Source organism: Physeter macrocephalus, chromosome 7, assembly GCF_002837175.3.
Source record: "Physeter macrocephalus isolate SW-GA chromosome 7, ASM283717v5, whole genome shotgun sequence".
NCBI classification, from domain to species: domain Eukaryota; kingdom Metazoa; phylum Chordata; class Mammalia; order Artiodactyla; family Physeteridae; genus Physeter; species Physeter macrocephalus.
This window is the reverse complement of record NC_041220.1, coordinates 79711411-79723267: the sequence shown is the minus strand read 5'-3', so window position 1 is coordinate 79723267 and position 11857 is coordinate 79711411. Positions and strand designations below refer to the sequence as shown.

Genomic DNA, 11857 nt, shown 5'->3' with positions numbered 1-11857 from the left:
ATGGCTCACGAGACCAGCCGCTCCGCGGCATGTGGGATCCTCCCAGACCGGGGCGCGAACCCGGTTCCCCTGCATCGGCAGGCGGACGCGCAACCACTGCGCCACCAGGGAAGCCCAAGGCTCATTTTTTGGAGATCAAGTGGTTAAAGAAAAAAATCTTGATGCTTTTAGAGATTCCCCAAAATACATTCATTATTATTTGAGACTGTCCTAATACAGATCTTAAAGTTAGCTAACTAGAAACAGCAAAATTATGTTTTTAAAAAGACAGTAATTAATATTAAAGTTATTAAACTTTAGATTCCATCGGAATCTTTATAAGTGTTATCCTCTGAACAAGTACGTGAGAACCCCTTTGTGACAGAGAGTAAGTAAAAGTTACAACTTGTTGTTTTGTGAAGAAGGGTTTTGGTTGGCTTTGGCTCTATCAACCTTCCTTTAGGAAGAAGTTTCTCAATGAGCTTCTCCAAAAACATTTTTATAAATGAAAATAATTTAGCTTCTCTCTAGAGAGTTATTCATGGTTGTATCTCCAGAGCCTAGACTACACAGGTCTGAAAGGGAACACTGATCTGTACTGTATATTCAGAGTGCAAACAGCCTGGTAAAACACCACCTTTTTGGTCTTGGGTTCTTCATCCAACATGGCTAACGTTCTGGCAAACTCTTCATCTTCATGCAGTTGTCTCTCTAGCTGTAAAAAGTGTCAACACAGTGAGCTGCTTTTTTTCTTTTTGTAAATGAAAAGTTTTAAAATGTGTGGTTCATGATACTTAAAAGAAACTGGAAAAACATTTTCCAGAAAGTAACTAGGACATTTCTTCACTTAATAGCTGAGTATCACAAGTTTGTTTCGCTAAGCCAAATGAGACTGCAGAACATATATTTCTAGTTTTGCAGGCATGATAGATAAATTGAGCATAAAGTTCCAGGTCTTTAGCTTTTTCTTAATGGTCCCAATGCAACACTTACAGATCTCTCATCTCTATTTATTTTATACTCTAAAAAGAGTTCAGAAGAGAATCATTATCCTAACAGAAAAACAATAGCCTTGTGGGGATGGGTGGGGGCACACATAGAATTGAATCTATAAACCAAGAAAATTATATACCTTCTTTGCACACACAGTAAGATACATACTAATGCAACTATCACTAATATCATCAAACTTCTATTTTCAATTACTAATTCAAATGTATCTGTTTTGATTTTTTTTTAATTGAAGTATAGTAGACTTAACAATAGTATATTAGCTTCAGGGGTACAACACAGTAGTAATTTATCTGTCCTGACTTTTGAAAATTTAAGTCATTATATCAGAAGTTTTCCTAAAATGCTAATGTAACACGCAGACATTCACCTCGCTGTTATTTCCAAATATTTTTACTTTCAGTAAAATGGAGCTCTTCCAGAAGAGAATGTGTAGAAGTAGAATATATTTCTCATTATATGAGAAACAGGACCCAAACAGGATTCTGAAAGAATGTGATAGAAATGGGAAAACAGAGGATTGTGATACAAAGTGCCACACCTGGTTTGGAAAGGATAGTGTAAGCCTCCAGTATTTCAGACAGATAAGAAGTCAGGTCCCTAAAAAAATCACTTCATGATTTTACCTAGGCCATCTGTCCTACTCTGAGTCATGTGGATATCTGTATGTAGTTTATAAAATTCAGTGTCGTCAATAAGATGGAAAAAGATTTTAAAAACACAAACTATAAACTGCCAAATTAATAAAACGTGAATAGTCAGTATATTTCAGAAGACTAGAATACTGCTCTCTCAAAACAATTGTTATCAAGAGCCTCTTCTTTGTATATGTATAGCTGATTCACTTTGTTATAAAGCAGAAACTAACACACCATTGTAAAGCAATTATACTCCAATAAAGATGTTTAAAAAAAAAAAAAGAGCCTCTTCTTTGCCAAGCACTAAGAAGAACACTGATGTCACAATAGTTAAGACGTAAACAGCCCTGGTAGGTAGAGTTTAAAGTCTACATACAGGAAGACACTGAAATAGCAATTTAAGAAGACACAAATAAACGTTAATAGTAGCTACAGGGCATACAGAAGGGATTTCTAACATAGTTTAGGGAATATGAGAAAGTGACACTTAAGCTAATAAACAGGAAGGAGGTTCAAACGGCAGGTACCAAGGTCTGGAGCCTCTGACAGAGACGAACTCTCCCCCTTGAAATACCTTCTTCACTTGGCTTACATAAAATACCAAGCTTTCCTGATTGTCCTACTTCACTAGCCACTTTCTTTAAATCTCCTCTGCTGGATCATCCTTCTCTTCCTGACCTCTCATTGTTAACAGTGCCCCAGAGCTCAATCCTGAGACTTCTTTTCTGTTTACATTCTCTCCCCATGATCTCATCTAGTTACACTGGTTTTAAAACTATTCAAATGTTAATGATCCCAAATAAACACCTTCAGCTTAGACCTCTCCCCTGAGCTCCAGATTCCTCTACCCAACTACCCACTCTGCATATCCATTTGGAAGACTATTAGGCATTTCAAACTTATGTGCAAAAACAGAATTCTTGATTTTCCTGTACCAGTGTTCCAGTCTTAATAAATGATATCACCATTCACCCAGTTGCTCAAGCCGAAAAACATGGAGTCACCTTTGAATCTTCTCTTTCCTTCAAACCTTACGTCCAGTCTATCTGCAACAACTTGAAGGTTGCACCTTCAAAGCATATACAGATGATGACCACTTCTCACTACCTCTTCCATTACCCCCATCCTGGTACAAGCCAACATCTTCTCTCACCTCCCCTACCCTAACAGTCTCCAAAATGATCTGCTTTTGTTCTTGCCCACCGTGGTTTCTTTAGCTTCACAGCAGTCAGAATAATTTTATTTTAAGAGCCATCAAAAGTCATGTCATTTCTCTATTCAATACTCCAATGGCTTCTCATCTCACAGAGACTAAAAGCCAAACTCCTTACCATCCCAAGTCCTTCTGGTAGGTACCAAAGACCAGTCATGACATAACAGGATTTGCTGCTGGCCATTTCTTCCAAACTCATCAAACTCAAACATTTCTACCTCAGGATGCTTACACTTGCTATCTCTATGTTTAGAGGAAATCTTCCTCCAGGTAGAAGGAAGCCCCATGGCTCACCATTATCATGAATTATGTGCCCCAATGTCACTTCCTCAGAGGGGTTTTCCTAACCCCTGTATTTCAAATAGAACACTCATAACCCCACTGATCACACCAAACATATCTATTCCTTTACTTTTCCTCATAGCATTTATAATGATCTGACTTTTTTTTTTTAATTTCGGTATCCTTAACACCTAGAAGTGTGCCACGCACTCAGTAAGGGCTCGATAAATACTTACTGAATGAATATAACAGGTTCACTACAAAGGGCACTCTGAACTGAAGATAGATTTAGAGATCACCAGCATATGCATAGTACTTAAAGCCACAGGAGTAGATGAGATTGCCCAGAGGGGAAAGAGAAGAGATATGACCAAGTTAAATTATTTTAACTATTCTAAAGGAGGTTTCCATTCAAAGAAATCTAATAATAAATCTTTAGTTATCCTCTGCTCTCATCATTTATCTTTTATATAAACTTAGATTTTCATATAGTATTAGATTTTAACTTATTTTACACATAACTCTTACAATGAGGCTCAATCCAAAATGAAACTAGAACTATCTTAATTGTCTGCCTGGGTAGACTAAATAGCAAGTGACAACATCAAGGTGCGAATGATATCTAAAGAAAATGCTAATACCTCTGCATCTTCATCAAGTTGCAATTGCTTGGCGATGGCTTCATCATTTAATCTGGAGTCATCTGCATTTTGTGAAGGCTATATTTCAAGGAAAATCAAGCAAGATCAGCATAAACCTTAAGTTCAAAGTAAGGTGCTTTTTCTTAACTGTAGCTGAATAAATACACCAATGACAGATAAATGTATCAGTTATGAAACAGACTCAATGCACACCAGCCAAAAAATTATGTTCATGGCTACTCCGTGACCACATCCAATTTCTTAACAAGCAAATATCCTACAGACAGATAATTCTCACTTAATTCTATTGAAATGTTCAAAAGAAGTACCCCAAAAAAACCTAGAGACTAACGTCTTGGCTTCAGAAGTAGTCCAGAACATTGGCACACCAATACATGAGAACGATTACATTGTCTAATGGAGGTACTAAAGAAATCAACACACACACTGCTCGGCAGGCTTCCACGCAGGGAACTACTTTCACTAACTTATCTGTATTTGTTTCCTAAATGTCCAGGAAAAGATGAATCCAACATCAGCCAAAATAGAGAAGGTCACAAGTATAGCACAGGGAGGCTCTACTCTAAGTTATGTGTTCATGACCTCATTTGGGAACAATTATATTGTCTGAGGTCAAGAGTAAAATGAGTTTGCATTCTGAGTATTTAAATTCTAAGAATCACAATTTATTCTTATGATTTAAATGATCTTTTCTCACTTTCAAATATTAAAGACTTAAATGTGTGATATTCTAACTTGGTCATCCTCCAACATAATAGCAATACATTTTACCCATAATCATAGGAAAATTAATGTCATCAATAAAATGTTGGTCTATTCATAAAATCCAATTTCACCTCTTATTAATAACTGAACGGGTACAAATCCTGAACATTCTTGCTTGCCTGTAGAACACTCACCTCTTTTCTTTTGCTTGACACCATCTTCTTATCCGATCTTTGGACACTTGCAGTTCCAAAATAATCAAGCACTGATGTGGGGGTAAGTTTCATTGGTGACAAAGGTTTATTCTTAGTGTTTAGTGTCTTAGTGTTTTCTTCATTCTTTTTCATGTTTGATGCTCCAAGATAACTATTTGGAGATCCTCCATTCTCTTTTGATTTAGAGGCTGCCTTCTTACACACACAGTCATCTTCTTCATCTTAAATGAAATATGACCAAATATGGCTTGAAAAAATATCAATTCTAATTACAAAAGCAACCACTTACACCCACTTTATAAAAAATATACAAGTGCTATGGGATGCTAATGATTTTCTTTTCTTCCTATCTCCTAAATTCAACAGTTATCCTCACATTCACCAGTGCCAGGTCTGTAATACACCATCTCCCCCAAATACTACCCAGAGTACACAAACATGTATATTTACTCATGTACTCAACAAATAATTACTGAGCATCCATTATGTGCTAGGCACTGAGGATACAGCAGTGAATAAAAAAGACAAAATCCCTGCCCTCGTGGAGCCTGGAACATAGAAGAGGAAACATACAGAAATAAATATATACTGTCAAGTTATAAGTGCTATGAAGAAAAGTAAGACAGAATGAAAGAATTAGAGAGTGATGAAGGGTGCTCTTTTAGATAGGGTAGACAGGGAAAGCTTCTTTGATAAGCCACATTTGAACAGAGCCCTGAAATGAAGTTACCTCAGGCAAGAATGTTCAGGCAATGAAAACTACAAGTGCAAAAGCCTTAAACTGAGTGTGCTTGGAGGTCCCTGTGACTGCAGCAGAATGAAGGGGGTACACCACAAGAGTTGAGGTGAGAGATGTAGAGGCCAAATCCCATAGAACTTTGTAGATCACAGAAGGAATTTTAGGTTTTATTTTAGAATGGGAATCCACCAGAGAATTTTCAGCAGAGCTGTGCGTAATCCAACTTAAGTCACGTCCTTTGGAGAACACACTGTCAAGGGATAAAAGCAAACGCAGGGAGACCATTTAGGAAGCTATTCTACACAGTTCCAGAAGAAATGCTGAAGTCTTGGACTAGGGTGGTATTTGTAGAGGTGTTAAAAAGTTGTCAGACTCTAGCTATACATCGAAGGTGGACTATCTAGCAATATCTAACCATTCATTGAAGACTTTATAAACACTTTGTCTTGTAACATTTTCTTTCCAAAAAGTTTCCATTGAACATCTGGTTTTAAAAGTCTTTCTGGGCTTCCCTGGTGGTGCAGTGGTTGAGAATCCGCCTGCCGATGCAGGGGACACGGGTTCGTGCCCCGGTCCGAGAAGATCCCACATGCCGCAGAGCAGCTGGGCCCGTGAGCCATGGCCACTGAGCCTGTGCGTCCAGAGCCTGTGCTCCGCAACGGGAGAGGCAACAACGGTGAAAGGCCCGCGTACCACAAAAAAAAAAAAAAAAAAAAAAAAGGATACAAAAGTCTTTCTAAGCATTCATGACAATGCATAGATAATTAAAGACCCCCAAAATGCACCTCAAAAGGGCCTCAGTAAACTTTTTTGTTTGATTCAGTGATTCGCAAGATAAAAAGCTTTTTACTTTGGCCTAACAACAAAAGAAATCCAATAAAAAGAAAAATCTAAAAGGCAGCTGTGAAGACTAGGTCAGGTCACTGTAGGGGAGGGAGGGTTCACTTTATAAGTTTGGTGTTCAAGGCAACATATGAATGGGTCTTACCTCCTCTCAAGTACTTATTCAACTACTAGTATTTACTAAGGGTCATACGTGCCAAGCACTGTGCTGTTCCTAGGTGCTGCCATCTCAAACAAAAAAGTATCCAAGATATGTAAAAATCAAAAAGGATTTAGTCTTACTAATTATTAAATTTATATTAAAATTAAACTATAAACTTTACAAAGCATGAATAACTCTTACAAGTTTCTGAGTACTAAATGTAAAAAGTAATCCACTATTTAAAGCAAGAGCAGAGTAGACACCTCTGAGGATGTCCATACAGTTCACTATAAGCCTACTTTCCCTAAGGACTTACACCCCACTCCACCCTCCAAGGGCCTCCAATAACCACAGATATATTTATTAGATGGTTCCATATTCCTTGCCATCACAAACGGGACCAGGAGAGAGCACCTGAACAAGGTGGGGTGAATCTTACCCTTGATCAGTTTGCTGAACTAATGTGTTTAAACTAAGGTGCTAAAGGTTTATTTTTGCATTCAATGACATTCAACAATGGCCTTCTAATAAATTCCATTTTGCTTACAACAAGCTAGGTTTTCTTCTTAACCTGCAACCAAAGATTTTAGTTAAGCATACTTGTTTTCTTATCTTCAACTATAGCCAATCTACCTTCAAGATTAAATTAAAAATTCATTCATCAATCCTTCTAAGCACATCCAAGGCTTGATACACTTACCAGATTTCAATCCATGTATTGACAAGAGTCAACAGACTAAGTTTAGTCACTCATATATCTGTTCTTCCTACATGACAACCAGTCCTTCTCTGCCTCTGCCATCTGATTCAGATGGTTCTGCAAAGGCTAGGTGACATTATCCCCATTTCACTTAGTACAACAGCCATGCAAATCACTCATAACAGTCCTAGTAACCATTGAGAATATAATCTGAAACTCCTTCCCTCTTCTCTAAGATAACAACATAATGAATTGTTATATTATTGAAATCCAATTTTTTATAATTTAAGGTTTGTCTATTTTAAATCCCTAGACACAGTTAAGCTGTAGCATAACCAAACCAGTAGCATTCAACAACAAACTATTCTACCTTAGCAGTCAAAACAAATTATACGAAATGCCCTTAAAAGAAGATTCAAGACAAAATTAACATTGCTGGGACTTCCCTGGTGGCGCACTGGTTAAGAATCCTCCTGCCAAAAAAAAAAAAGAATCCTCCTGCCAACGTAGGGGACACAGGTTCAATCCCCGGTCCGGGAAGATCCCACATGCCACGGAGCTACTAAGTCCGCACGCTACAACTACTAAGCCTGCGCTCTAGAGCCCGCGAGCCACAACTACTGAGCCCGCACACCTAGAGCTCGTGCTCCGCAACAAGAGAAGCCACTGCAACGAGAAGCCCGCACGCCGCAATGAAGAGTAGCCCCCGCTCGCCGCAAATAGAGAAAGCCCACATGCAGCAACGAAGACCCAATGGAGCCAAAAATAAATAAATAAATAAATTTATTTATTTAAAAAATAATAATAACATTGCTGATATCCTGGCTTTAATAAAAATAAAATAAGAAAGCCACAAAACTGGAACCTCCTAAGTATAGATATCCAATATATCTCCTTAGGCAGTAAGTACAAAGTTAAAAGGATATCTAGTCTATACAAGACAAGACTTCCAATCTTATCTGAGAGCTTATTAAATTTTATAATTTTTACTTGGTTTGTTTTGAATTCAACAACTGTACTTCTGGGGAGGAAGGATTTCCTTAATGGAGAAAGAACAAAATTAAACTGTATCTGCAAAATGACAGTCTTCTATTAGTTTTTCCCTCACTTTAAAAATGACAAAAGCAGTAACATTCCATTTCCACTACCCCTAGCCATGTGTACAAGCAGTATGACAGAAAATCCCAGAACTGAATGGACCAAGTCAAACACTATGTTTTTCTGTTATAGTTCTTCCCCTACACTCAAGAGCTTCCTTAGTATATAAAATATTGTAACTGTCCTTAAGTAATTAACTCAAACAAGATCAATCACTGATATTTGGTATAGACTCAGAAAGGGAAACAATGTTATTGTAGATATTTGCAAACTCTAGCTTAAAGCTTTCTCCAGCAATCTCATAAATATTCACAGGTAACAGATGAGCATGAAATCTAGTGAGATCAAGAATTTCTAAGACTATATGATTAAAAAGATTGTTGGCAAGGGTGTAGGGAAATGGGACCTTTACATACGCAATAGGCAACAGTATTTTTAAATAGTAAATTAAAAAAAATCTTTATGGGGGGCAATCTTGCAACATGTATCAAAACTTCACATATGCATACCCATTAGTTGGACCCAGCAATTCCACTTCTTTTTTTAATTTTGGCCACACTGGGTCTTAGTTGCTGCACACAGGATCTTCATGGCGGCATGCGGGATCTTTAGTTGCAGCATGCACGTGGCATCTAGTTCCTTGACCAGGGACCCAACCTGGGCCCCCTGCATTGGAAGCACAGAGTCTTACCACTGGACCACCAGGAAAGTCCCAGCAATTCCACTTCTAACTAATTAGTCTAAAAACAAAACAGGGGGTCTTCCCTGGTGGTGCAGTGGTTAGGAATCCACCTGCCAATGCAGGGGACACGGGTTCGAGCCCTGGTCCAGGAAGATCCCACATTCCATGGGGCAACTAAGCCTGTGCACCACAACTAATGAGCCTGCACTCTAGACCCCACGAGCCACAACTACTGAAGCCCATGGGCTTAAAGCCTGGGCTCTGCAAAAAGAGAAGCCACCGCAGTGAGAAGCCCGTGCACCACAACGAAGACCCAACGCAGCCAAAAATAAATAAATTAAATAAATAAAATTTAAAATAAATAAATAAATAAAAACAGGGACTTCCACGGTGGTCCAGTGGGTAAGACCCTGCGCTTCCACTGCAGGGGGCACAGGTTCAATCCCTAGTCTGGGAAAGAAGATCCCACATGCTGCGCACCAAGGCCAAAAAAAACCAAAACAAATGAACACGTACACAAAGATATATGTACAAAAATGCTTATCATGGCATTTGTCCATTCAAAAGTATGGAGAACAGACTGCAAGAGGGCAAGAAAAGATGAAGGAAAAATTAAGGGACTAATACAGTTTAGGCAAAAAAGACAGCCTCAACTATGACAGTTGCACCAAAAATAGAGATAAGTGAACATTGTTTATAAAGTGAGAAAACAAATAACCTGAATACCTACTATTATGTTCAACCATGTAATGAATTATGCAGCAACAGAAAATTATAATGCATATCCATATTTACTGACATCAAGATATTCATATGTGTATTAAGTGATAAAAGATATTGCAAGATGTTTAGTGATATATCTAAATCAACCCATCTATATATTTATAGATATGCTTTTAAATTCACGTTCAAAGATCTGAAAAGAATAAAATGTTACCAACTTTCATCTCTGCATAGGGGATTGTGGGTGATTTCTTATTTCTTTCATCGTATCTTTTTTATCTGTATATCACACACTTCTCTTTCTTTTTAACCTACATCTAATATTTTACAACAAATTGACTATCTCCTAGAAACTCTCCGTCCCCTTGGCTTTCTTTTTTTTTTTTTTTTTTTTTTTTTCCCCTTGGCTTTCTGAGACAGAAAAGGTTTGGCTTTAGTTTCTCCCTCCTCTCCATTTTTCTTTGCTTACTTCTTTCATTATTTATTAGCATCTCTGCTTATTCTGTCACTAGCTTCAGGGACTTCATGGTATCTCTTTATCTAATTTATGAAATAATTAGTTTATAATAGTTATCATTATTGAGCATTAAACTCCATGCCAGGTACTCTACCACATTCTTTATACTGCATTATCTTTAGTCAACTAGTTCTCTTATTCCATACATGGATTCCATTTTCCACATTCCTGGCAAATGCAGACTGGGCTTAAATACTTTCAAAATGGAGCAGTGTAATTCAACGTGACCTCCTCTTTCTTTGGTGAACAGCACTACTGTACTCTTTAGAAAAGTTCTTCCTTATATTAAGCCAAAACACTTCCCTGTGAATTCCACCTATTTTCCCTAATTAATCTTTTTTCACATTCAGTGTTTGAAGACTGCCTTCGTTCTATTCTTTAGTTCCTCTTCCCTACAAATGGTAAAGTTTCAAACCACTCACCATTTGGGTTATTGGAAAGATTAGATTTTTAAAAATCAAAGTGCCCAGTATAGTACCTCGCCATGTTATAATAAACATTCAATAAACAATAAAGCAGTATTCTCTGGTGAAAACAATAATGAACCAGAAGTCCAGAAAACTAAAATGCTAACCTGACTTCGGCTTTCTATTGTTATTTTAGTTAATTATCTGGGATTCATTGTCCTCTGCAAAATGTTGGACCAGACAAACTCTTTTAAGATTTTCCCTTCTATAATTCTGAAAAATCTGTGGATAGTCACATAGATTTTGTAGCTATTATACTCAATACTGGTGAGAATGTGTTAAGTCTGTACTAATATAAACACTAACTATGAAATCCAAATTTCAAAGCTCAAAAAAAAATTATGAAAACAGTAAAATTAAGCTGCCAAAAAAACAAAAATGCATCACTTTGTTCTTTAGGTTAGCCTTAAACATCACTCCTAAAAGAGAGCTTCTTTCCATAGCCTTCTCTACTAGAGATCTTTTTACAATGGGTTTAAAGTTAACAATGTCTTCAAGCTACAGATCCCAAAAATATATACTACATCTAAACGCAGATGTAATTTTATAAACATTTTCATAAATACTGAGTAAAAACGTAATTTTCAACAAAAAATATGGAAATATTCTGCATGAAATTTCAAGTATGTTTTCACTGTACTAAGCAAAAATTGTATACAAGGTCCTTTGTTCTCTAATAACCACAAAATAAATGGTTCTCCAAGTCCCCTTGGAAAGCAGGAGCAATTCTAGTGAAATACAGCTATGCAAAAAGGAAAAAAAATATTGACTTGCTTGATTTAATGCTTATTTAATGCCCTGTGATCTGTGAACTTCTCCATAGTTCTTATAGTTACATGGACCTGTAACTATAAGGCTGTGACCATCCTTATGTAAAATAAATATTGTACGATTCTACACAGTGTGTAGAGATGAAACATCCCAAATAAAGTTATGGTTGTTTTTCTTTTTTAACATTTGTTCTTGTTTTCTAATGAGCCTAAATTTGTTCTGCCTTGTCAGAAGCCAAAGGCAAAACTGTGTTTTCTTCGCATTAACTTAAAATAATGATAAACAGATCTAAGTCAAATTTCTGTGACCTAGTTGAAAATCATGGGCAACTGAACACTTAGAATCTCCCCCCAGGATATCTGACTCCTTATAAAAACATCATTTATTTTTATTTATATACAACATAACCTCAAATGTGGTAAGAATCACCACGTAAACTAGCATTATCCAACATACAGCAGAGGAAGTGC

At 37.1% G+C, this 11857-nt stretch overlaps 1 protein-coding gene across 4 annotated transcripts in view; it reads right to left on the bottom strand.

Annotated features, from left to right (window-relative positions):
- The window catches only part of RFC1 (replication factor C subunit 1), a 77667-nt gene that overhangs the window by 27705 nt on the left and 38105 nt on the right, over positions 1 to 11857 (bottom strand). For 3 of the 4 annotated variants that reach the window (XM_024116833.3, XM_024116847.2, XM_028492054.2), the window contains exons 5-7: positions 4685 to 4926; positions 3765 to 3842; positions 617 to 694 (exon numbers count right to left, since the gene is read on the bottom strand). In XM_024116833.3, the coding sequence (XP_023972601.1) occupies positions 617 to 694; positions 3765 to 3842; positions 4685 to 4926 (398 nt within the window). Of the gene's footprint in view, positions 1 to 616; positions 695 to 3764; positions 3843 to 4684; positions 4927 to 11857 lie in introns of those variants that run through there. The other variant, XM_024116851.3, reaches the window with a different exon arrangement.